Below are 27,677 nucleotides of genomic sequence, written 5' to 3' on the forward strand. Positions count from 1 at the left end.
AGCTACATATGACATAAAAGATCGCACTCATTGAGTAGCACCTTTATATTGACCAATCTCTAAATACCCCGTTTAACCCCTCATTACTTGTAATTATTCACCATGACTCACTTTAGTTATAACTTACTATAATTTAAATTTACTGGTCCGACTCCAAAGCTTGAAGTTTTGAAGTTTCGGATTTCGTCCGTAAATCTTTAACAGCTTCGTTTATATGAGAGACGATCAAAATTTATTACTGGTCTTTTACTCGTTTGCAACAGGAATACAGGGCTGGATCCTCGAAATGCAATCCCTTTTTATTTGCATTGATGGTGGCGCCCTCTCGCGTCATTCGTTCTAAGCTCCGATCCTCTAGATGGGCAGGATGTGTCAAAAACTTTGACAAGTATGCTGCAAAATAGTGAAGTTCTTTAAATGCTGCCATAATTGCAGGTTTTATTCTTCTTGGAAAATCTCCCTTAATGAGACAGTTTCAAAGCTCTTGGACATTTGCATTTGAAATGTTTTCTCCAGTTTAATATTACCAGAGAATATACCTGCCTAGCGTGTTTATCATGACATCCTCATTAAGAATGTCTCCGTAACTTATCAACTGGTCCCATGCTGACTAGACTAGATATTAATTTTCTACTTCTTCATATAAACCAGACTTGGACTTCGGTTTCACTCAATGTTGGTCATTGAGTCATTGGTCAACATTGATCTTTACATTTCGTTTCAAGTATTCATTGGATGGCTGGGCTGTACATTGATCTTGCATGATTCTATTTGTACACAAAATACTCCACTCTCACTCTTCCAACATCTGAACCTTGAGGTAGAAGATCTTGGACGTGTAGCGCTAATATCTAGAATAGATCTGTGTTGAACTCGCGTACCGTTTTCTGCTCTCGCCAGCTACTTGCATTATTCCGTGTTTTATGACCATCTGTATTTACCGTCGAAATGTTTGATCAAAGTCTGCACATGTTCGGGGCGAGTTCGACGGCCTCATCTAGCAGCGGCTTTGTTTGAAAACGTCCCTGAACGGCACGGTCGGCTAACTATTTTTATCTACCGCGTGTACGCGTGCCTGCTTTGCTTATACACGCAACAAGCGACACTAACCACCATCAAATGGTTCAACCCCGGTCGGTACAATCACATCACAAAGAGTTGACGAGCTTTAACACCACCTAGGTCCAGCTAGGTGGCGTATAGGCTTGGGATTTCCGTGATTTCACAGCACCGCGGTTCACGCGTTCGTTTCAGTGGTCCGTGTGTACGGTCTTCACCGGGCGGTACTGAATTGACCTTAACACACTCTTCCGCATTTGTGCCGGCTGCTGGCACTGGGGAGCTGGTGTTGCTGCTGTTGTGGAGTGGGGTTATACCAATATGCCAACCGGTCTCCACCGCAAGGACCGAGGGTAGAACAGACGCCGGCTGGTCGGAATAAATATCGTTCATTATTTATCGCCGCAGCAGTATCATTCCATAAATTTATTCCACACTCAAGCGGATCGGCTGGCTAGGTGACGTAGAACCGTTGGTGGTGTGCGTATCTACGGGGTTGTGCTTGAGAGTATAGTGCATATACGCATGGGAGTCACCGGTTGCTTGAGATCCGCGTTGAAGCATCTGCCTCAACTACTGACCCGACCTGTGCATCCGTTCGCTGTTTTGAGGCAAGATTTTGCTGCTTGTCATCGCCGTACGTACGGTACTGCTCTGGTGCACGTTGTGTTTGAATGGTACGTGGCTCAGTTATGAAGTGCTGAATCGCCCAATAGAAAGGGCGCTTGTGAAGAACCCTCCAGACACCCTCTGGTTTCGAACGAGAACCAGGAAACGAGGCGCACACAACCACGGAAACCTGACGTACCGGCGGACGAGCCGGAGGTGATTACAAAAGCCACAGAACCGGTTCCCCAACCACCGGCAAAGAGGCTGTGCGGCTATCGGTGGAATCGGTTCTCCGGATCCATCCCATCTCGCATCCTCCTTTCTGCCTCCACCGTCCCGTTCAGAAGTTTCGGCAAAGATGAAGATAATTATTTTTCGAAGAAGACCAACAATCGCCCCAGACCGAAACGCGTCGATCGCAAACTCCAAACGAGCGCGGTGTGGCTCGGTTTTTTGGCAGATATGTTTCAGATGCGGTTTGTTTTTTTTTTTGTGTTGCTCCGTTCTTCTGCTCTTCTCGAATTTGGTTTGGCTTGCGGAGTACTATCGCAAAGGACCCCCGGTGCCCAGTCGGGTCCGGCTGTAGCTTTTGGAGAACCCCCGGTTCTCGCGTTGCGGACAAGTTGAAGGTCATATGCTGGTAGAATAGAACATCCCAGAGCATAGAACGAGGGGGCTCTGTATGAGATGAAGCCGGGCAGCAAAGATGCAGGCCCCCACAATTACAGAGCTCGGCTGGGAAGGTGGAACCGATCCAGGTGGAGGGGGGAAGATTCGATTGAATCGATTACGATTATTACGTCGCGCTTGCCACAATGATAAATCGTTCGGAAAAGCTGCAGGCGGGTTTTTTTTTGGCAAAACGGACGTCGCTACGTCGGGCCCATCCGGTTGAAAATTTGCCCAAGAAATCGATTAAAGATCGCTGTAAACCGCAAGAGATGGTTAAAGGAAAATTTGTACCCATAAGAACCGGGTGAGTTTGGCCAATATGCTGCTCATAAGATCAGAATCTGTATTATGGGTGAGGTATCTCCGTACATCTGAAGTTGATACTACCTGTAACTGTTGGGGGAAAAAAAGCTCTAGCATAATTATACACACCAATAGGTGCGAGTCATTTTCCAGCTCTCCAAGCCAGCCCAAGATTACCACATTAGCGGCAAAAAAAAGCAACATTCGCACTCATCAACCGTCCAGGCGTGCTTTACCGTACAAGGCAACCAGAGGTTCGGTCGACGGTGTCGTGACTATTCAATTAGGTGGTGATAAAATGAGGAAATCGCATGTCTGCTGAATGAGTTCCTCATTTCATGGACCACATGGACCGGTAGTGGGGGGATAGAGGGAAGGAGGCCCCCTTCTTAGCCAGAAGCTGTTCTATTCTTGAGGACCGGTTCGTCACCTGGTGGGTTGCTTCACCACGAGATGGGAGGTAATACCTTAGAAAACACCGTCCGCAAAGCCGACCGTCCGCACGAGAGCTGGGGGGTGTAGAGATACGCGCCGTCTAGGCTCCGTTGGCACACCGATCGGACGCGGAGGTTATTCAAGCTGCCATAATGGTGAATGATTTATGGTATCAGAGTTTATTGTTGTACATCCTTGTCTGCTGTGTGTGTGATTTTTTTTTGGTTCTCTCCGTTGTTCAGTTCGCCATTGTACCCGTCAGAAGCGCCGGCGGAAATAAACGTTTAGGTACTTGAAGCGAGATTTTTTTTTTTCTCTCGCGGCTCGCGGTTGTTGGAAACCATGTTCTTCTAATTAGATTCTGCCGAAATAGTTGCCACTACGCTGCTGTTTCCTTTTTTTTTTTTGGTTAGTTTGTTTCGTTTAAGCTTGAACTAGTGCCATTCTAGCCGTTTCGGTGGCAATCATGTAGGCTATTGAAATGTTCTTTTATTACACCTGAATGGTGCTTGCCAATGTTTTTAGCACCCGTATGTTATTTATTTGGCTTTCTTGTAACGTATGGACGAGGATACAACTTTTAAATAAACCTATTAAATTTAAGTGTAATTAAATGGATTTAATACTACAGTGTAATATGAATGTTGCAAAGTTTCGGATTTCGTCCGTAAATTTTTAACAGCCTCGTTTATATGAGCGACGATCAAAATTTATTGTTGGTCTTTTACTCGTTTGCAAGAGGAGTAGGGCTCGATCCTTGAAATGCTACCCCTTTTTATTTGCATTGATGGTGGCGCCCTCTCCCGTCATTTGTTCTAAGCTCCGATCCTCTAGATAGGCAGGTTGTGTTAAAAACTTGGGCAATGAATATACTCAAACATTCTTATGGTTGTGTATATTGATGTTGTATAGAGGATAACATACTTAAACGGTGATATGAACTAGAACTTCATAAACCTGTTGACTCTAGTTGTTACTCTGAAGTTCCTGAGGGTAACACCAGAAAAGATTGAAGAAGTCTGTTATTGTAACGATTCATTTTTAAATAATGCACTTTTAAATTCTAAAACCTAAACTTCGATCGTGAACAAGAGCGCGAGCTATGAAATATCTTGTTATTATACGCATTAAATTTCCATTTGCAGAGGTTGGTTTATACAAAGTCTTCGTATTTATTTTAAAGATGCTAACGAAAACGCTAGAACAGTTAAGAACATTTTTATACTACTTCGTCTGTGATTGTTTGGGTACTAACACTTCAACTTCAGGACCATGGAGTTAAAGTCTTCGTCATTGAGACTAAAAGACCTGGCATTTGTATGACCAGTTGGCCAATAATTAGACATATTGGTCTGATTTACAGTTCAGTTAATAGTATATTTAGACTACTGAACCTGATTTGACTTCAAGTCCTGAATATGAAGGTGGCCACACCTGTGTTACTAAATCGACTTATGACGCCCGCTGGATTAGACCAAACATCACGGGACGAAACTAAGGAAGTCGTGATTTGATGTTATGTACTGAAACTTAATTTAGTATGAAAATGTTAAGTTAATTTGATTGTTGAAGAAATATTCCGTATTCCCTTGGCATAGTGTTCTGGGACACCGATAATCTTTGATTGAATATTAATTTGCTTCTGATAAATGTGAAAATAATTATGACACAAAAATTCTAAACCACTTATGATTTTATATTAATTTATCACCATCGAGCTGTACGGTATCACATATGAAACATAATTCCACCGAAGCCTTCAATTTCAACTGACGGAACCAATTTAGAAATACGAAGCACACGGCATCATTATCTTCAACTATAACCATCACTTTCTTGATCAAACGTTCTGTCGATAGTGAAAACCCACATTAAATATTGTCGTAATTTAAAACAAAAAACGTAATTAGGGATAACATAACAACCAATCCGGTGCCAACGAAACATAAGTCATAATTTTCCTCCAAAGCAAATAAACCAAACATTGTCGACAACCGTTACGTTTTGCCAACACGCGTTTCCCATAAAAACCAAACTCGTTAAAATATGTTTTACACACATTTTACGATTCTACGCTACCCCCCCTCCCAAAGGCTCATTAATTTTTGTCCAAAAATCTCCGATTACGGACGCACACGCCGTGGCTGTGGCGGCTCTGTGCGGTATCGATCGTGGACCCGCACGATCGAATATCCCTTTTGTGCTGCTGCCCGGGCGTAAGAGCCATCAAACATGTTGCGATCGTCGTTGATAGAGGGAGGGTTACGAATTACGAATGCTGTACGAGTGGGCCATGTACAAGTGCCGCCGTCATGGTTGATCGTCGCTGTCGCTAACAAGCAAACGCCATAAAACTCATCACGAAACGTAAACGTCTATCATCCGTTGCGTTCTCGGTTGTGTCTCGCATGGTTGTTATGGTGGGCCCTTTATTGAATCGAACTGTTAGCTTAGCGTGCGTTAGCAGTGAACTCGATCGTCTGCTGTGTCGCGTTGGTTTTGTGAGTAATGGTGGCGCAAACGTATAGCGACCGAAAGCCAAACGGGAGTGCGCATCATGCAACGCCAAAGTGTAATGATTTTGTAATCAGCGTAAATTATGTCCTAAGGCTTGCTTTGGCTGGTACCCGTATACGTTGGGTAAACACATCTCTATTTTATGTTGAAGAGAAGTATCTGTAAAAGAGCAATAAAAAACAATATAAAATAAAAAGTTAAATTTGATTAACAAATTATATAATTACGCTTAATGTTGTTCGTACATAAATTTTTTTTTTAAACAAACACTTTCGATAAAGAACAATGTTTGCTCTTTTTTAGTGTTTACTCGGGAATTTTTTTAGCAGGATGACAGTTCATCTGTACTACTACTTTATAACAGCTAGCCATTTGACAAACCTGTCAAATTTGACATTAGGACTGTGAGCAGTAAAGTTGTCAATTTTAGTAATTAAAAATACCCCCAAGAAAACCTGAAATGCCAAAAGCTCGAACATAAATAACAAATACCTTTTACAATAATGAAACACTTACACATTTTAATTATTAAATCCAAATGTCAAACAACGCTGTACCTTTCATCCGTGTTGTTCCATTATCCGGGGGTAACCTTGGTGCAGGTAATAAACAATAATTATTCGTAAGATTTAAATACGCTGCAAATAAAAATCAAATGGTAAAACCCACCACTCACGTGGTCGTGGGAGATATTCCTGCAACATCTTCTACTTCTTACTGGATAATTAATACTGGGATTAGTTCAGTGCATCTCCCATTCATCAACACCATTTACACAAATCGTAAGGCAAAGCAAGTAGGCAAGGCGTGCGTGGAATGAATTTGTCTTCCCATCCATGATAACAGCATTACCGCTGCCAGCAAGCTGCGGATTTGCAGTCGGATGAAAAACGGCCAGTTCCGTCGCAAATAGTGTGTGCTGTGCGGTGCTGTGCATTACCAAGAACTCACCGTCAGGATTGATCTAACCTCCCGGTGTGGGGTTGTACTAGAAGCCTGAATGAACTGAACCGGTTTCTAGGTTGTGATTCATAACCTGCAAATGGCATCGTTAATTAGCGTACCACGCGGAAAAAGGGGAACCGATTGGGGATGATGGGTTGAAGGTCTGGCGGTCGTACAGTGCCTGCCAACCTTTGGTGTACAGCTCGTCTGTTTAGCTTTCGCGACCTGCGGCAGATTCTCTGGAACAATATGCCAACGATCGCTTACGGCGACATCTTACTCATTCGCCCAGATCCTAGGTTACCTCCCCGTAGGCGTTGGGCATAGTACCGATGATGCCAAAAGGGTACTCCAAGCGCTGAAACAGTGATCATAAATCTTGCCAGCATCCAGTGACATTCGCGCTCTCTCTCTCTCTCTTTGTCACAGCGTTCGGTGCCGGGACTGCGAGTGAATGTGCTGTAGTGCGCTTGATTTCACAGAATTAGTGGCAATTTGCATCTGATTTATTCACACTTACTGCAGTAATCGAATCAATTACTTTTGTCGTTGCCTACGTATAGCATCACAGCTTCCCGTATCGACAAGTTTACGAGCGATTTAGGGCTTGCGATTGAGAAAATGGTCCTATTGCATAAAGTACTTCATCAGATTACTTAATTTGTTTACGCATTTGTCTTAAGTTAAGTAATATTTTGTGCTTGTTTATGATGTAAATTCTATTTCCATTCGAAAATCGTGACCTTAAATTTTATTCTGCATAAAATATCACGTCTCGCACACATATTCATGATCCTTTTTTTTTTTAATCAAAACTCTTCCCTTTCCATCCAAGCAAACAATAAACTTGATCGATTGCACATCAATGCATCATGCGGGTTGTTTTTTTTTCTTTCCATAACCTCAAGCAATATGTATAACCGTCGCACGATTTATATAAAAGAATTGACCGACTGCAACATTGTTGCGCAATTGGTAGCCGCCGGTGCGTGTACAGTGCTCCGGTAGCATACAGCGTATCCGTGCGCCGCACAAAACGATCGTAACCTCCCGCTTACGATCGTTCCGATTTTTGAGCAATCAATTTGCACCGTGATTTGCGCACGGCGTCCAAAAAAAAACGGCATTCGGACGGCGAAAATCAAAAATGGGCCCGCTATAAATCAAAACCCGTGTCCCGGGCAGCGTTTCGATGCTGCAACTGGGCAGTTTAATGCGAAGCTGTCGAACGTAGAATAAATAGCGCCATTGAAGCTGATTGTTGATTATGTGTTTTTTTCTTTGCGGTTCGGTTAATGCCACCAAAATAATGAAGTAAACGAGTAACGTTTGCATATGGAAGAACCAACGAGGATGATGTATGCCCCATACCGAAGAAGTAAGTCTCTCGTGATGGTCGTGTTTCACAACCGATGGATGATGTTATTAATGAAACGATTTAAAAGATGCGTAAACAAGAGGAAACCGAACTATCTTTCGCCGCACGTACACGAATGCAACGGGCAACGAAAATGCAAATGCCCAAGAACAGTCTCGGGAATGGCGGACCCCACCCTGTAACCAGCGCCACACTAAAGGCTTTTATCGATAATTCTCCTTTATCTTGGGTGATGGGTGATTTTTTTATGCATAAATTTACCTTCCAACACAATGCCCACCCATTCATTCAGACACTCGTGTTCGCGTATCAAGTACCGAGGCCTTCCACGGTTTGGGGGTTTGGAACATCTCGCAAGGGAAATGCTTTCAATGAATATTAATTTTGTGACAACAGTGTCGTTGCTGCTGGTGAAGAGATTTTTTTGTTGTACGTTTATGATTCCATTAGTACAATGCTCAATGCTGTGAAAGTGATGAGTAATGCTTCAATTATGCATGCGTGTTCGAGGTTCGAATGGTTCTAATACTTTTTAGGGGTGTAATGGGATGTTTAGTGTGTGTTTTATTTATTTTATATCGAAGAAACATGTGCTTGAGTGAGTCACTCAACAAATTTCAGAACTCGGTCATATTAAGCATTTATGTTGATTCTTCTATTTCAGATTGTTTATAGAATTCACAGAATATGTTACGTAGGTTTACACGATTGTTTTATTGTGGTTGTGAAATATTTTTGGCAGATCTCTAAATTGAATAAATCCTATTCTCAAGTCCTATTTAAAATCGATGTGTAAAACTAAATTCTTACGTCGACAAGACAATTTTGTTATTATAATGCTGATATTTTCGTGAAAAATCTAGTTCGGTTCTTCAAATAATGAAAATAATGTACACAAAACGTTCTGCTCCGCTTTATGGATATGGACAACACGAAGGAGAACGTGTTTCACCCAATCGCCATTTCCGGTCAATCACATCCGGACTTAATGTAGGACCAGATATCAATCTTCTGTTAAATATGATCTTATAGAAGGGGTCTTGATGTGGTAAGATAATGGAAAGAATACATTTCTTGGTAGAATTATATAGTAGATAGACAAACGTCTGTATCTCTACAGATAGATTCCATAAAAACATACTTCTTCGATCAACTTGGAAAATATGTTACACATGTTATTACTCTGCCATACATCTGAAATTATAAGCCAATCAGATCGTACTGTTCTAGAAGATGTCTAATATCTTCAATGTCAGTTTAAGTCTATAAGACATTTGTTTAACATAGTCCTAGATGCGTAACTTATGCTTTTTTATCTCGTTCTAAGGCTATTTTTGGTGAGTAATGGATGTTTTTTTGTCAACGTGATCTTAACTCACTCGATCAAGACTTCGTGATTGGTAGTAATTCTCTATCTGGACCTTTTACCTGAGGTATATTCACCTGATCTAGTCATTGAACTCCCCACACTTCTTTTAGTCTCCCCTCAGCAAACAAGATCTTTGAAGTTTGCCTCAAATGTTACGTAATAATAGCATGAAATATTACAGAATAACTACGTTAAATGACAACTCTTGCCTATATTAATATGTCGATTTAACTGGTTCACAACTTCTATCAGGATTTGTGATCTATTTTGGGACTTTAAGTACCAATGTATGGACGTAGTATCAATAGATCGTAATGTTCTAGAATGTGTCGAATATCTTCAATGTCAAAGTAAGTCTATAATACATTTGTTTAACGTACTCCAAGAGTATGTTTTTTATGTCATTCTAAGGGTACTTCTGGTGAGAAATTGATGATTTTTTGATGATCACCTAAACATATTGCTCCATTTGGGTTCTTATTACGAACTTACCGGATCAAGACTTCCTGATTGGTAGTAATTCTCTATCTAGATCATTTTATCTGAGGTATATCCACTTGATCTAGTCATTGAACTCCCCACACTTCTTTTAGTCTCCCCTCAGCAAACAAGATCTTTGAAGTTTGCCTCAAATGTTACGTAATAATAGCATGAAATATTACAGAATAACTACGTTAAATGACAACTCTTGCCTATATTAATATGTCGATTTAACTGGTTCACAACTTCTATCAGGATTTGTGATCTATTTTGGGACTTTAAGTACCAATGTATGGACGTAGTATCAATAGATCGTAATGTTCTAGAATGTGTCGAATATCTTCAATGTCAAAGTAAGTCTATAATACATTTGTTTAACGTACTCCAAGAGTATGTTTTTTATGTCATTCTAAGGGTACTTCTGGTGAGAAATTGATGATTTTTTGATGATCACCTAAACATATTGCTCCATTTGGGTTCTTATTACGAACTTACCGGATCAAGACTTCCTGATTGGTAGTAATTCTCTATCTAGATCATTTTATCTACCTGTTCTAGTCATTCAAATACCCAAACTTCCCTCAGCAAACAAGAACTTTGATGTTTGCCTCAAATGTTGCATAATAATAACATGAAGTATGACAGAATTACTACATTCAATGACAACTCTTGTCTTTATTAATATGTTGACTAAACTGGTTGACTATTTCTATCAGGATTTGTGATCTATTTTGGGCCTTTAAGAACCAAAATCCATAGATTTCCATGTATGGACATAGCATCAATAGAACTGTGGAATATCAATAGCTATTGTACTTCTTTACCTGCTTAGTATTATTAAGCACAAAAAATCGCAATACGAGAAATAATAGAGAAAAAAAACACACCCATTAGCAAAAGGGTACTTGTGGCCAAATTTACTTTCGCTCTCCTTATAATTTACTTATTTCCTACGCCAATCTTTCCACAAATCGAACCCATAATACGCCACTGACGTAAGCGATGATACTTGCACAACAGCGCACCGCAAAGGGAAGCAAAAAGCTCACTTCTCTTAATGTACCGTTTAAGTCACTTTCAACGCTAGACGACGAACGGTGATTTGCCTTTTTTTGTTGTTGTTGCCTCTATTACTATTTATTTCTCTTTCGTTGACGATAGACCGTCATCTCATCAGATTAGGGTTGAGCGTTTTTTTTCTCGCTCGCGTTTTCGAGGGGTGTGTTTTTCACGGTTGGAAGGAACTAGGAAGTGTTGGCGCGTTCGCGTGAAAATGTTGGAAGGAAGAGGTAAAAAACCGTGAACGTCATAAGCATTTAAAAAAAAGACACAAGTTACCACACCTCGGCTAAACGTTACTTTAACTGCAGCTTAACGATCGAATTGTACACCTAGATTGAATGGGTTTGTGCTGGTTGACGCGTTACTTAATTTCTCGCCCGATTTACTAAGCGGTACTGATAAGTGATATCAAACCTCCCTGACTGTGCAAAACGGAGCAGTGGTAGTGAAGCAGGGAAGGGTGAAAAAAAAAAACATTATCGCCCGCCGATGGAAAGGTGTTCTTGTCGGAAGCATTCTAATCGCTTTCCATTCATTTATCATCGCGATCAAAATAAAAATGAAACCGATTGCAACTTCCCTCCATTAGCGTCGTATATTGTTCCCAGTCATTATCGAGCTCTCGCTTTTTATAGCATATAGCAAAACATAAAGGCACGAAGTGTAAAAGAGCAATAACAACCAAAAAAGAAAAAAAAATAATAACATCGAACATAAATTAGGTGAGTAGATCACTGGAGAAGGCATCGTGGTTTTTTTGTTATGCTTCTTCTTTTGTTCCTTCCTCGTCGGTGTGTTGTGGTGTGCAATTACTTTTATTCTGTTTGAATTTTCATACTCGCGCGCGCCGTTTGACCTTCTCGCATTAGTGCGGTGTGTGGGGCGGAGCTCTTGAGCTATTTCGAGATCTTACCGATGATCGTCGGGGTCTTTCCACGGGGATATCTCCACTTTGTGCCTGGTCGGGTGGAAAGAATTGGCCACGATGTAGGGAAATATGGGGGTGGTGATACCTTTCCGCTTGGGGCTTGGTTCTACCACTGGCTCACTTTGGTTGCGATGCGGCAAAAATACTGCAAATCATCTCGCGAAATTAACGTGCGGATACAACCGTACAGCCCGTGCATCCGTACCCGGTTGTACACGCACAATGGGAGCGTCGAGATGTTTCAGGTTTAGGGTTAGAATTTCAAAAGAATTAGCAACGAGTACGATCCGAGTGTGTGCTGTTTTTTCCTCTTTCAATCCCTCGTTCACTTCAAACTTCAACCAAGCCAAACCGGGCAAGGCTGCGCCGTGATGGATTATGATCGTGTACGGTTGATAAGCGCGCGAAGAGTTGGAATATTCCGCTGGTGGAGATGGTGATGGAGCCCATGCGCGGCGTGTTGTTAAACAGCAGGGTAGGTTACAGTGCTTGTGAGGGTTGGATTTTCATGAAGATGGTACGGCTCAGGTTTTGGAATTTCGCGAATCAACAGCAAGCAGTAAGGGGTAGAAACGGGACAGCGGAGAAGGCAGAGAAGGCGATTTCGGGGATGATATTCTTGAGGGTGACCTTCAAACGCGCCGAATGACGTCGTGACGCAGCATCCGTGAAGTGTTTTGATAGGGTTTGGTGTTGCACGGCGTGTTGAGTAGTTTGTGTTTTTTTTATTGATAATTAAATCAGCATTTTTGTGCGGTTGTGTTGCTTTCCGCGTTTGTTTGTTTGGTTTGGCAATCGTCTAGCACCGTGTTGGTGCACGTGTTTTATTGGGATGACTACAGATAATGGCCTGTTATTGAATTTCACAATGAGTCAACGGGGATCGCAAGGTGTATTGCAGAAGTATTGCAACACAAATTGTTCGCTGGTGGAATTGGCATGGAATTTATCAACACTGTGTTAAGTTGCGCTCTATTTGACTATTCTAGAGTGATGTATTCTTTCGCAGAATTGCTGCAGTTTGAATTATGAGTTGTGTTTGCTGTTGTGGTTAGTATATAAGAGATCTTTGGATCTTTAGCTATTTTACTAGAATTAAATGATTGTTTATTTGGTTTGTGTAAAATTCTGGTAATCTGAAAAAGGTTTTCCAAGATTTCCAGAAATTGAAGTTCAGCTCATGAAGCAATTCTTTATTACATTCTGAGTAATTCTACTTGTAAGATCTTCGGATCTCTTAGACTAATCGTTTAATTCGTTTAAATATCATCCGCTATTTGGGTAGAGTCTGAATAATTCTACACGTAGGACTTTCGGATCTCTTAGACTAATCGTTTTATTCGTTCGTCTTCCGTTATTTGGGTAGAGTCTGATTAATTCTACATGAAGGATCCTGAGAACTCTCAGATTAATTGTTTTATTCATTTAGATATCTTCCGCTATTTGGGTAGTTTCTGAATAATTCTACATGAAGGATGCTGGGAACTCTTAGATTAATTGTTTTATTCGTGTAAATATCATCCGCTATTGGGCTAGAATCTGAATAATTCTACATGTAGGATTTTCGGATCTCTTAGACTAATCGTTTAATTCGTTTAGATATCTTCCAGTATTTGGGTAGAGTCTGAATAATCCTACATGAAGGAACTCTTGGGAACATGTGAACATGTCTTGGGAACTCTTAGACTAATTGTTTTATTTGTTTAAATATCTTCCGCTATTTGGGTAGAGTCCGAATAATTCTACATGAAGGATCCTGGGAACTCTGAGACTAATTGTTATATCCGTTTAAATATCATCCGCTATTGGGGTAGAATCTGAATAATTCTACATGTAGTATCTGCAGAACTTTTGGACTAATCGTTTCACTCGTTTAAATATCTTCCTATATTTGGGTAGAATATGAATAATTCTACATGTAGGACTTTCGGATCTCTTGGAATAATCATATTATTCGTTCGTCTTCCGCTATTTGGAGAGAGTCTGAATCATTCTATATCTTGGGTAATCTAAGACTAATTGTTTTATTCGTTTAGATATCTTCTGCCATTTGGGTAGAGTCTTTTTTGTATAGCCAGAGAGGGACTTCTGTAATAAGTAGCAAATATCAGGTCCAAAATTTGAGAATTGTGCAAGTAGTGTGTCCCAACTTTTCATGTCTTGAGAGTCGTGCACCGTATCTCTTCAAGAAAATAAGAATTGATCAAATTAAATTGGACCAAAGCACATCTGTATTATTTGATGTCAGAAAGATATTCACCGGCAAGTTGTTTAATCCTCCATTTTGTCGGTAATGAGAAGAAAGCAATGAAGTATCTCCCTTTTAAGGAATCTAAAAATTTGCTCACCACTCTCCGAAACGAATTCTAAAACATTCACAATTCCCCGAGTCTTAAAGCTGCTCATTAAACAAGACCATATATGGGAAGGCCGATCGTGAAGGACAGTGCGGCGAGGGAAAAGATTCGACATGCCAAATTAACGCCATGATTAAGATGACCAGTGTCACCGTGTTTATTGTTAACAAATACACACACTCGCGCACATCCGCTTCCCCGGGGCAAACCATACGCAAGGGTGTCTCGGCTTGATCTTCCCAAATGATCTTCCCGTGGTTGTCGGAAGGTGCTTTCCCCTTGGGCACGGGGAATTACCTTGAGGCCCGCGAGGTAAACAATCGTATAATGGTGCTATAAAAATACACCAATACACTATAGCACCACGGCACGGTGGTGCAGGTTTGGTTTTTTTTTTGCGTGCGATTGGATGATGCGTGAATAAAATATATGATTCTCGCGAATGCTAATGATTTCATGTTCCGGGTGCGCCTTATTTCGCCCGCGTGTGTGTGTGCGTGTGTTGCGTCTTCTAATGCTCTCCGGCTCATTTCTCATTCCAGCAGAAACCTTTCTTGATTCTGCATATGTTTTCGGTTTTTCCTTCGAGTTCTCGTGTGGAATTTCAGGTTCGTTTTCTGAAGAAAACCCATTACCACATTTCGGCACCCTGTGCGCGCTCCGGTGGACCGTTCTTTCCAGCACTTTCCTTCCACGAACGGTTCTAGAATTGGTGGAATTTTTGTTGTTGCCGTTGTTGGCAGACCGTTCTTAAAACACACAGCACCAGGGAAAAGGAAGACGGACCGCGAATGGGTAGTGCTTTTTTTTGTTGTCTCTCCTGTTGCTGTTTGGTGCTGATGGGTGATATTTTTATCTTCCACCATGTTTGGCTTAATTCGTGAACCTTCTCCACCGAAGTTCTCTTTGGACAGGTTTTTGGAGCATTGGGGGCAGTTCGCCGCATTCAAGAACACATCTTGCCCGCAGGTTCTTTAGCGTTTTGCTGCCCGACGCTGGCAACGATGACGGCTGACCACGATAAGGCAACGGGTGGGAGCGTGTTTTTGGGGTGAGACGGCTGGCGGGGTAAAAGTTCGCAATACCGCCTGGCAGAACACCTTAATGTATTCACGTGGATCAACATGTTCCGGGGGAAAGGGGAGGATCACCTTCTCGAGAGATTTTTCGGAAACATGCCGACAGGTTCTGGCCGGCCGTTTGGTTCAGCTGTCCCCAGCCTAGCATTGGTAAGGGATGGAAGTCTCACTGGTGTGACGCGGTGGAAGAACCAGTTCTGTTTGCTGGCAGACCACCAAGCACCAACCAAACGCCGCGATCGTAACGGCAGGGTTGTTGTCGATCGGGGCGCTTTTTTGTTTCGCCATTGTGCAAACCCTTCTCCTAGTTGAAACGATATTCATACCACATGGCGGGTTCCGGGTGGCTCTGGCACTGGCCACGGTGCTGGCGGAACGGCGGTGCAGAGCTAAGCGAATTTTAATGAAATTCTCACGTGCAAAGTAAACCCGCCCCGGGAGAAGGCAATCATTGACAGCGTACAATAATCGATCGAGCTTGCAAATGTGCAGCACACACATGTGTTCCAGTGCGGCGGGACGGCTGTTGGGCACATTTATTAAGAATGCAAAGAAAAAAAAACAATACACACAAAATAATAATTTGGAAAAACACGCCTAGAATAGATAAATTCTTCGCCTTTATGTTAATGAATGTCCATTGATAGCTTCGCTACATAGGACGCGGTGGGCGTATGTGTTGTGATAAAGGAAGACTCTTAAAATGCTAAACAGTTATAGTTTAAGAGAAAAAAAAATGGAAATAACTCTAGCCAAAACTGGTTCGCCACGGAACGAATCCCATAACTTTAGCGATATCAATTTGCATTAAAATTAATTCTCCCGCCGTGATACTCCTGCTGCATGCGGCGAGCGAAACTGACAGTTAAAAACTGTGGCGGATAAATTATAATGGGCATCGGTTGCCCCGATTAATAGATAGTGTGCAAATGGCATAGATCGTCCTTAGAATCGCATGACTAATGTACCACGATGTGCGGTGGTAAAGATTGCTCCAATAAATTTAGCGAATTTCCGAGTGGAGTTTTATGCATCGGTCTGCCGTCGTTTGATACGGATGTTTAGTATCACCTTCATCTAGTACGTCATTTAGCAAGTGGAAGGTATTTTTCTGCGAACGAAATGTTAAAGCACGATCCATGGAAGTGGAAATGTTGAAAAATGTTTGATGAAATATTGAATAATGCTTCTATTGTTATCGTTGCAACTTGTATTAGAACTGAACTCAGTTGTTTAAACGTGTACGAATCGAATACGCTCTTTAAGTAAATAAGCTATGGAGTTAGTCAAATTATCTAAATGAAGAATAGCCAAATATGCTTCAAGATGGATGGGATAATTTATACTTTTGTATTGATAAAGTTCAACTGTTTATAAAAAGAGCTTTACAAAGGATTTATTTTATGCTTTCCACTTCGATTTGGATTTTTATCGTTATCTACATACATTCAAGCATTCAATATTTTATATTATTTTCCTAAAAGACTGATTTTACATATTTGCCATTTCGCCAATCTTATTTCTTGATATAGTAGTAGATTAATTCATTGAGGTTAATTACAAGCCGATTTGTTGTATAATTGTTTCATGTCTACTAAAGCACGTCATCCAAACATGGGTGACACGAAAAGGTTCCAAGAACCAGCGTCACCCAAATATTAGTGACGCTCACGTGCACTCCAAATAATATCCTTCTTTATCGCATTTTTAATACAGAATTAATAAAACTCTTTCGTGTGAATTAGGAATGAACAATAAATCAATAAATGTAGCCTTCAATAGAGAAGTGTTGCATTTCGTAATGAATATAATTATTTTTTACGTTTTTGTTGCACGATGTTGAAACAATTTCTTCACATATCTGTTGGTTTTGGATAGCTCACAAAGAATTTATTAAAGTAGGTTTTTTTATTCGCTTGTTGAACATTTTTTTCTGTTGTTTATTACATACCTCTGATAATATATTTTGTAAATTTTTGAGAATCCCCGAAAATGTGAAGAACATAGTATCATGTTTTACTCTGACATCTAATGCGATTGTTAATTCGATTTGTTTTCGGGAAAACCAATCTTAGATTATCTATTAATGGATTTTTTTTAAATTAGTGTTATTGTACTGTTTTAGAGCATTACAAGTACATGTACAATCGTTTGTCTAAGCAATATAATGTAAAAATTGTCTATAAATTAGAGTTTTTGATTCAGTCGTGCATTTTTGGCAAATGGCGATGATAAAATGTTGGGCCCGCACGAAATTTCACTAATTCGTGTTGGGTTCCGGACATATTGAATTGTATTTTGAATAAAGAGTTGTATACTCTGAGGTGTTGTAGGTACGATGGTCTTTGAATTTGTATATTTTCTATATTATTATATTATATTATATGCAATTTCGACATAATATGTCGATCATAATGGAAATATAAAATAAAAAATATTGTATTATATTGTATTATATTATTTTATATATTTATATTAATCTCGACATGTTGAATGTTGAATGATCCCTAGGATTGCTAGCCCTAGTATTCATTGGTATGTTTTGCATTTTGTTAGCACAAATTATGATTAGAAAAAAAAATATTACCGGTTGTGCAGATACACTATCTTCCATAAGCGTATGAATCATAATGTAAAACAAACGAATCATTAGAAAACCCTTTACGCCGTTTATTGAACTGCACTTTTGCATTAATTGGTCATTTTTATTCTGTACTAGCGCTTTACCACAACGATTGCTAATGCGCCCGGTGTCTCATCCATCAGCAATTGGCTGATCGGTTATGGAATATTAAACTATTACTTACTTTGCAGTTGTACGATTAACATTTAAATTCCTCACCCATGCAAACCCAGCCAGCGGCATGGTTCTCTCCTTACCATTTCCCTTGCTACTCGCTATATTCTGCAGTTCACGCGAGAACTTCCGAAAGCAACTGCACATGAAGGCATGTAATGTGGTCGAACCAAAATGCAACCTCCCTGGCGGCGAAGGAAATAATGAACGAAAATATGCTTCACGATGGGCACAGGGCAATGCACACAGTCAGGCCACCGAAAGCGACACCAACGGAACATGCCACTGTGTCCACCGGTCGGGTACTGCATGTGTCGGCGGCGCCGCCCGTACGACACGCGGTCATGTAAGCAAATAAATTAAAATTTGACAGATTTATGATAATCCGATTGCCAAACCGCTTATTTGCCAGTTTATTTCGTGGATGGTTTCCAAGGGGTTTCCGCCACACCACGGGACCACCCCTACGAGGTTGTTCCTCCGAGTGAGTTACTTTACTGACGACAGGTAAAGGCTATCTTGAGGTTGGCTTTAGGTTTTATTTTCTGTCAGTGCTCTACCCTCCCCGTACACCCGTAGCGTCTGGCGATTCGCACGGTGGCGTAATGTGTTCCGTTTCGCACAAAAACCCCTTCTTTTTGTTCGTCGAAGATACAGATGCAGACATGGTTCGTAGTTGCATGATTGCTGGGAGTTGGGTAGGTGTAAGATTCCGGAACTGGTACGGTTTGCACGATCGCCCGTAAAACTTGGGCCTATAGCGTTGGAAACACTCGCGTGTAAATTCATGTGACACAGTGCGTCTGCGGTGCAGAGTTGTTCACCGACCGGACCTGGCAAGAATTTATGGTTGATGAGTTGAACTTCCCAAACGTGGAGTTGGTAATGTTATAGCGGTAGATGCGACTACTAAAGGACTTTAAAACTATTTTATCATCTAGCTATATAAAGGTGTTATAGTAAAGTTTGTATAATTTAAACAAACTCACAATAAGTTTGTTTAACATAAAAATTATGAAGCAAAATTTTTCATCTTCTTTAATCTCTAATAAAATCCCCTTACATTATCTCATAATTAGAAAAAAACATCACACAAAAAGGGAAGACTCTTATACAAATAAGCTTCAATGCTTCAAGATACAACAAAAAAAACCCAAGCAATCTTAAGCCACGACAAACGAATCAAACTTGTCAGACGCTCAAACGCCATTCGAGAGGCCAAACGACCATTCGAGAGGCAAATGGAACCGCCGGTTGTGTACTTAGCCCTGTCAGGGTCGTCTGTGGATTGCACCTCCGTTAAGATGGCTCGCTCGTACTTTGTCAGTTTCTAGTGTCAGAAGAGTGTGTGCGTGTCTGTGTGCGAATGGGTTTTGCTTCTGTTTGTACAATTTATTTGAAGTACATGGGGTAAATGAACGAAATATACACACAACAATAACAAGAAGAAAAAAAAATGGTTGTTACAGCGGATTTTTTGACATTTGTGCAAGCTGTTTGAGTGTGGGTACACAATTTAAGTAAACCGGTAATGTCAAGTCACAGTCAAGTCTTTGGTTTTGTGATTTTACATTTATTGTGCAATAACCAAAAAAAAAAACACATTATATATCAGTTTTATTTTTCTGTAGCTTTACCTTAAACTTAAAGAGAACAAGGCAGCGATACTGATGAAGCAGGTGGCATATTGCTTGAATATTATGAATCAATATTTACACTTGTATTTATCGGCATCATGATCTAATTTGTAGAGCAAAAAAAACTTCTTTTCGACTTGTTGGCTACGTGATCCGCTTCCCCATCGCACATCAACAATTTTGTGAGATTTTTCAAAGAACCAGAACAAACATCTAGCCCCTGACCGCAGATAAATCAGGCGGACCGGAAATGTGCCATTGGCTGTCTGCAACGGCTCCAAACTGTGGTCTCCCTCCTTTAATAATTTTCTCGCGCATATGGTGCTCGGCTGTTGGTAGTGACTTATCATATCTGTTTGTCCAGTCATTCGCATCGTCATAAACATGATAACGACAGCACAGCGTGAGCGTGAGCCGTTTGCAATCAGATGGGTACCGAACGCGTGAGGGACGCGCAAAAAACAATTGCACACTGTGCGTTAGTATAGCTGCGAGGGCTCCGCCGGACGCAACTAATCTGCACGAGTTCCTGTGAGTCAGTCAAAAACGCTCAAAACAAAAAAAAAACCCTTACACTCGCCATATAAGTGCGACACATGTGGAGGATAGTTTTCCAAACCGGAGCTGCATACCGTCTAACAACCTCTCGCCAAGATGGGCTGCACGGAGTGGGTAGAAACGAACCAAAAGAACAAACCACAGAGTAACGCAATAGGCACAGGTGCGTGGCATAACGATAAGTGTTATTCTTCGTTTATACAACTCCTTATCAACGAGCCACCCGATTCGATAAACGAATAAACCCTAAAGCGGGGTGCAGTGATGTGAGTTGATGTGCGGTGCATACTGTAAGACACGATGCAAGTGTGTTGTGTGGGGTGGGGGGTGTAAGAAAATGCCCCACCTAGCCGTGAGAGACCACGGCGGTATCAAAACAAATCAACGCGATAATAGGTTGTTTTTTTTGTACGAGTGAGGAAGCCTTCAGGGCATCGCAACTACTGTGCGACGATAAGATTCCATGGCTGTAATGCGCAGCTTAAATTTATAGCAGTTCATTCATAATGGTTTAAGGCTGCTGATAAGCGTGTGCGTGTGTGTGTGTGTGTGTGTGAAAAGACAAAACACAAGTTACTCATCATTCACATGTGTTAAAGTTAAAATTAAAATGTTACTCATCATTTCGGATATTCATGATAGCTGTGATGTGTCATTATATTAGCTATAAATAAAATGGATCTCAAAATAGTCTTTGTACACAGTACTACAGGGATGCGTATCAAATAACTTTACGTATTCGTAAAAAAGAAGAAATCACACAACACAAGAAGAAGTATGGATAAATATGCTATAATTACTCAGCTCATTGTTTTCGTACGGTGAATCAGAAATAAAATTGAAAGTGGATAAAAGACCTTGATTCTCAATTAAGAAAATTCATGAATCTTTCAAAACCCTTGATCGTTAATGCTTCTTGAATCGCCAAAGATGGATGAATCGGTTCATCCGATTCATTCATTCATTCATGAATCTTCACAGCATCGTGAATCTCTGTGTAGACTCATAGGTCACTAACGATTTCTGATTCAACATTAATTCTTAATGATTCTGCTTGTGGCCTTACACCGCATTGAGCTTTTGGCTTATCATTTAATCAATTCTTGAATTATCAATAAACTCGTGAATCTAAAAACGTTCTCGCTCAATCCGTAAATCCGTAAATTTATAAATCTCTGAAGATTCCTGAAGAGTCTTTGGAGGACTCTTTATGGCTTTTCATCCTATTGAGGTTTTGACTAATGATTTAATAAATTTTTGAATTTTCAATAAAAACCTGAATCTAAAAACATTTGAACAATCTACTCAATATCCGTAAACTTATTAATGTCTAAAGATTCCTGATCCTCCAAAGACTCTTTATAGCAAACCTGAAGATCCTGCAAAGACTCTTTATAGCTTTTCATTCTATTGAGGTTTTGGTCTATCATTATTAGAAATGATTCTGGCTATTCCAAAGATTGATTAGTCTCCAAAGACTCGTGAATATTTGTACATTCATAAATCACTGTAGATTCTAGAATCTCCAACGAATCTTTGTGGCTTTAGCATCTAATAAGGGTTTGGCCTGATTCTTCTTGATTTCCCTTAACTTTCATGCAGTTGCAGTAGCTTTGTTTTGTCATTCACAACAGCATCACGTCTATCAGTATCCCCCAAATCTGCTATAATGTTGTCTATTTACTCGTGTAGGAGTGTTAACGCTGCTTGCCACTGGCATGTACCACGCTGGTACGCTGTACGATCCGGGATATGAAAACCACGAATGGACGCACAATCGATCGGATTCGGCCATCCTAGTAACGCTGATACTCTTCCATATTGCGGCAATTTTGGGTTCTTTTACGGGATGGTTTCTAATCGAGCGTTACACCAAGAAACAGATCAACGTAAGTTGTTGCCCTGGTTTGGCCCAGAGTTCCGTCAATGTTGCACACCACATACTGTACAAGCTTCGATTCGCTTTTTCTCTCTACCACCACAGTTCGTGATAATGTCGCTTGTAATTGTTGGCTGCACCGTAAGCATCGCATTATCCCACAACTTAATTGGTATCGCGTTTGCCCGCGCCCTGATGGGGATCGCACACGGTATGGCCTATCTGGTGGTGCTGATACATGGAGGCGAAATACTGATCAAGGAGTTACGTGGCGTTATTATAGCGGCGGTTAGCTTTTGCATCATTTCCGGTGTGCTGATCGGTGGCGCCATGAGCACGGTGGAGGTGGAATCTCTCGCACCGTATCAATTTATGGGCATTATAGGACTGTGTTACTTGCCGATAGCTTTCTTTCTGAACCTTATCGTATGCTATGAGTCTCCCGTGTTTCTGCTGAAACGTAACCTTGATTCGGATGCGATCCGCAGCATGATGAAGCTGCGCAACGAGTCGACCGAGACGTGGGAAATTCGCAATGAAATGACCGAATTCAAGACGATGCTCTCGGAGGACGCCACAACGACGCTATCAATCTTTCGGGAAGGAAACCTACGACCGCTGGTGCTTATCGCGCTCGGAAAGATCGCATCCGTGCTCTCCTTCAACTACGCCGTCAACAGCGTCAAAGTGAACGTCATCGAGGAAGTTTTGGATATTACCGAGTCCAGTGCCCGACTTTCCATCGTCATCGTAACCTCGATAAGAATGATAGTCGGCATGTTTGCCATGTTTCTGGTCGATGTGCTCGGCCGCAGAGCGTTACAGCTGGTCTCCACCGTATCTACCGGGCTGATACTGGTAGCGATGGGTATCGTCTACCTGGCAACCGATTCCCTCAAGCCCGACATCGGTATGGCCATTTTCTTGGCCTGTGAAGTGGGTGCCTCCCTGGGCCTTACCTTCATCCCGGACGTACTCTGCTCGGAAGCGTTCAACACGAAGAAGAAAGCGCTGTCGATTGTTGTGGTACAGGTGCTGGAAAACGTGCTGCATGTGATTGTGTTTTCCGTCGTCTACAAGTGGGACTTTACCGTGTACGATCGCTATGGTGGAACGCTTCTGGTAGCTGGTTTACCACTGCTGGCCATCGGGTATGCGCTGTACCGGAAGCTTCCGGAAACGTCCAAGATGTCGATACGGCAGGCAAGGATTGAGTTTTACAAGCGGGAAGGTATCGTATTCGGTGGTAGCAAAAATTCAGTTGAAGTACTCTATGATTGATGTAGTGTATTTCGGCAGTAGCGTAAGAAATGTAACGTGATGTGATGATAGTAGATGATGTGAACTATGAAATATAGTGTATACTATTTAAAAATGATATCATTTACGCTTTGATTTATTTCTTACTATTATAGCAAGTTAATGGAGTGAAGCCTCGGTAGAAAGCAAAAATAAGGACGATTCCTGTTTATTTAATTAAAATATACAGACAGTCCCCGAGATACGCGGTTCCTCTTATACGCGGATTCGGAGGTACGCGGTTTTTGGAAATTTGACAGATGAGCTAGTTTATTAAACAAAATCTAAGCAAAAAGATGAAAATTGGCCGAAAAAACTTTTCGTTGTCACATAAAACATTTCTTTCTAACTTTTTTGAATGTATTCTTTCTTAAAATCGCCTGATTCGGTGAAAAAATTAAGTCCAGAGAAGGAAGTCGACTCTGTGACTTTGAAGTATAAACCAAATTGCACCAGGATTCGACTTACGCGGATTTTTAACGGGTTATAGCGGTCCGCTATAATAGCGTATCTCGGGGACTGCCTGTACATACTTGACAGCTTAGTCTCGTGATAACGATAGTGGTTATATACTATAGTATAAAATGCATGATCAAGTAGCAAATATTTATCTAGCGATTTCATGTATTAAGCTCCTTATTGATCAGTATGTACTGGCAGTCCCCGAGATACGTGGTTTTTGGAAATTTGACAGCTTAGCTAATTTAAAGCACAAAATCTAAGCAAAAAGAGGGAAACATTGATCGAAAATACCTTTCGTTGTTATATAAAACATTTGTTTTGTAACTTATTTTAATGTATTGTTTCTGAAATCGTCTGATTTGCGGAATAAATTAAGTGCAGAGAAGGAAGTCGACTCTGTGACTTTGAAGTATAAATAAAATTATACCAGAATTCGACTTACGCAGAAATTCGAGTTACGCGAATTTTTCCCGGGTTATAGCGGTCCACTATAATCGCGTATATCGCGGACTGCCTGTATTATGTTATGTATTATGTTACGGTAAAGGCGTACAGAAAGACAAGCGTTTTATATTGTTTTGTTATAAATGTTAGGTCTCATTAACAGAGAATTTGTGGCTATATTGTGAGTGCACTAAGCCCCCGAAATACTTGGTATCCCTTAACGCGAATACGAAGATACACGGTTTTTGATGAAATTGACAACTGAGTTAATTTCTAGAACAAAATTTAAACAAAAAAGCATAAAGTTGGATAAAATGCCTTCTTTTGTCATATAAAACATTTATTTTTAGTTATTATTAATGTTCTCTTTCAAAAATTCGCCTCGCTAATAAATAGAGTGCAGAGAGGGAAGTCGACTCTGTGACTATGAGGTATAAACGAAATTGCACCAGGATTCGACTTCGAAATTCGAGAAACGCGTATTTTTCCCGGGTTATAGCGGTTCGCTATAATAGCGTATCTCGGGGACTGCCTGTATATTGCATACAAATTAAGGGAACTGATTTTGTACGACTTTCAGGATTCACTTAATCCGAGATATGAAGTAGCTTCCAATAGTGATTAAATTTCACACCGTAAGAAACTTTAGGCCTACTTTGTTAAGCATTTTATGATGGGGCAATGAAAACATTCCGACACACCTAATTCCGTTCAAGATGTATAACCACTTCATTCTACTACACCGTTTGTCTATTTCTAGGGCAAATAAATGCTGTCAATCGTTAAGTACCTCTCAAGAAAAACCCAATTTACATGTATTTTCAATCGAGAACAGCCGGGGCAATTAATTAAGAGCTTGATTTTCCATTTCTCAGCGAACCATCGTCAACCGTCTTATCAAGTTCTTGAGCGCAAAACGGGCAACTTTCGCTAAACACAGCCCTGTTCTGCCCTCGGTGCCTTATCAGCCATTTTCGCTTTCGTTGGTTCGTGTTCGCCATTAACATTGTATTGCGGGGTTACACACCGTGGACACACGCACTCCCGGCGGCGTGCCCTGCAATGCGTAAAGCAACCGACACCGAATGAAGCGTAGCGTGTGTATATATTTCCTCCTTCACTAATCACGATCAATCAGCCGCGAAGCTGTGCGGTAGTTGTGTGTGTGCCCATTACGATGAAACCGTCAGCAATATTTGTACAACCTAGATTGCATTACCGCCGTTGCAATGCTGCGCTCTCGAGGTTTGCATTCACTGCACAGTTGTCAATTAGAATTATGACACCGGCGTCTATTACAGGGTTGTCCGCATGGACGAGGGTGGTACCGAAGATGTTGTGGACCTTTCGTATTGATTGATACACTGTCGAGCAGTGCTGCATTATGACAATGTAAGTTGCACAGAGAGGTTTGCATAGTAGCAAACTAAACAACCGGTTTATTAGCAGATTTATTTCCAACAAAGACGACGTAGCTGGTGGCGTTGCTGCTTTGACAATCGCTGTTGCTCACCAAACTCATCTTCCGGGTCACATTCGCTGATTCGAAACCAGTTTTCGGCAATCCTTGTTATTGTGGTGCCTGTTTATTTTCTTGCTTTATATTTTCGGTTCCATAATCTCTCTAGAGCAGGCCATTAGGGGTCTGTGCTGTTTTAACAAAAGTTTACATAACCTAAGCCATACCGCATCTTGACCCGTTTTTTTGTGTACTTTTGGTTCACTTCCACTAACGATAAGCCCGGTAAAAATGGTTTCTTTTTCCGTTGCCTTTTTTTTTGTTGTGTTCCAATTTCATCAGTACTTCTCGTTTCCTGTATCAGCATTGATAGCCCCGGCCTGTGCTGGTTCGCTTGTTTACAAACAGTCGCGGGAAGGGCAACCCAAACTGCAAGCAAGATGATGAATACAATTAAAACACGTGCGCATGAGGAGGGCCCCGTATGATTAAGTAGACAAGGATGTACTGGCCCAAAGCCCGAGACATTCAAACAAATGTCGTCCGGGACGTGAGAGATAGAAAGAAGGTGGAAGAGTGTCGAGTGGGAGGGGGGAGAAAAATGTAATCAATAGATTTGAAATCGACCACATAAATGAAGCGGTTCGCAGCGCTTGTGTCGATACGTGTGCTACGGTCATAAATTTCAATTGCACGATTGTTCGTACGAGTGGCGAGCATCAAGCAGCTTTGGTGACAATAACATACTGTATTAGGTACAATGTATCTGTTTGTGTTTTGTGTTTCTTCCACACATAGCAAAAGGAAAGACATCATTCAATTTGGTGCTTCCGTTGCTGGATCCGAAATGGATACCGAAAAGGCACTTGCAACTGCTGTACAAATTAAAGGATGTTTATTTTGTTTGTTTCGCTACTGGTTGGATGTTTAAGTTTTATGCAAAGAAGTTTGATAAAGTGAAGATTTTAAAGGAAGCCATTTGTTATGAAAAACTTTGCTAACTGATTACCATTTATTGTCAACTGATTTATCATGAATGTTTCAAAAATTAATAAAGACTATAATAAAATAGTAGTCAAGCAATGAAGTTGTATGCAGCAGCTGAAAATTAATAATGTAATCTGTAATTTATTCTAACATGGTAATATGGGACATTGTAACATGGGAAAAGACAAATGACAACGCATAAATTAGAAAATATGAATTAACCACATGAATCATAACAAATGAACTCAGAATGAACGTAGAAGTATTAGAGAGTAAACAGCATTATGTTAGATAACATTTATGATTACAGGCATTCCCCGAGATACGCGGATCCTCTTATACGCGGATTCTGAGATACGCGGTTTTTGGAAATTTGACAGCTGAGCTAGTTTATAGCACAAAATTTAAGCAAAAAGGTGAAAAATTGGTCGAAAATATCTTTTATGACACATAAAATATTTGTTTTTAGCTTATTTTAATGTAACCTTTCTAAAAAGCGCCTGATCCGTTGCATAAATCAAATGCAGAGAAGGAAGTCGACTCTGTGACTTTGAGGTATAAACGAAATTGCGTCAGCGGTCCGCTATAATAGCGTATCTCGGGAACTGCCTGTAGTTCTTTTTTGTATTTGCTTCGTTTTGTTATAGCAAAAGCACATTTTAATACCTCCGTTATCAACTCTTTCGAAGTGTGCGTAGAGTTTGTTAGCCATTCGATCACTCGTTTCGTCGTTTGTGATCTACAAACCCTTGCCTTGGGTTGTTCTGTTGGACATCAACTAGATCGTCTATATTTGGCAATATGGCCACAGAAGCATCTCTGTTGTTTTAAAAACCAAAGATTTGATTGAACTAAATACAAAGCCTTCAAGTGCATTTTCACAGCCCCAAGAAAGGAATGTTTCAACAGCAATACGAATTGTATTACGAAGAGTTATGGTCAATAAAGGCCGGATATTCATA

General features: G+C 40.8%; 1 protein-coding gene across 1 annotated transcript; it reads left to right on the plus strand.

The window, feature by feature from the left end:
- Positions 1–20,237: 20,237 nt before the first annotated feature.
- LOC128297883 (uncharacterized) lies at positions 20,238–23,345 on the plus strand. The gene is made up of 3 exons (XM_053033597.1): positions 20,238–20,348; positions 21,878–22,074; positions 22,170–23,345. Exons 1-3 carry the CDS (start codon positions 20,282–20,284, stop codon positions 23,343–23,345), a joined length of 1,440 nt encoding a protein of 479 aa, XP_052889557.1. The 5' UTR covers positions 20,238–20,281.
- The last annotated feature ends 4,332 nt before the right edge of the window (positions 23,346–27,677 follow it).

The sequence above is a fragment of the Anopheles moucheti genome, chromosome 2 (assembly GCF_943734755.1).
Source record: "Anopheles moucheti chromosome 2, idAnoMoucSN_F20_07, whole genome shotgun sequence".
Taxonomy (NCBI): Eukaryota; Metazoa; Arthropoda; class Insecta; order Diptera; family Culicidae; genus Anopheles; species Anopheles moucheti.

Coding starts and splice junctions, on each gene's coding strand:
- LOC128297883 (XM_053033597.1), top strand. CDS start 20,282: ATGGGCTGCACGGAGTGGGTAGAAACGAACCAAAAGAACAAACCACAG. Junction 20,349..21,877: donor GAGTAACGCAATAGGCACAG/GTGCGTGGCATA, acceptor TTACTCGTGTAG/GAGTGTTAACGCTGCTTGCC. Junction 22,075..22,169: donor ACACCAAGAAACAGATCAAC/GTAAGTTGTTGC, acceptor CTACCACCACAG/TTCGTGATAATGTCGCTTGT.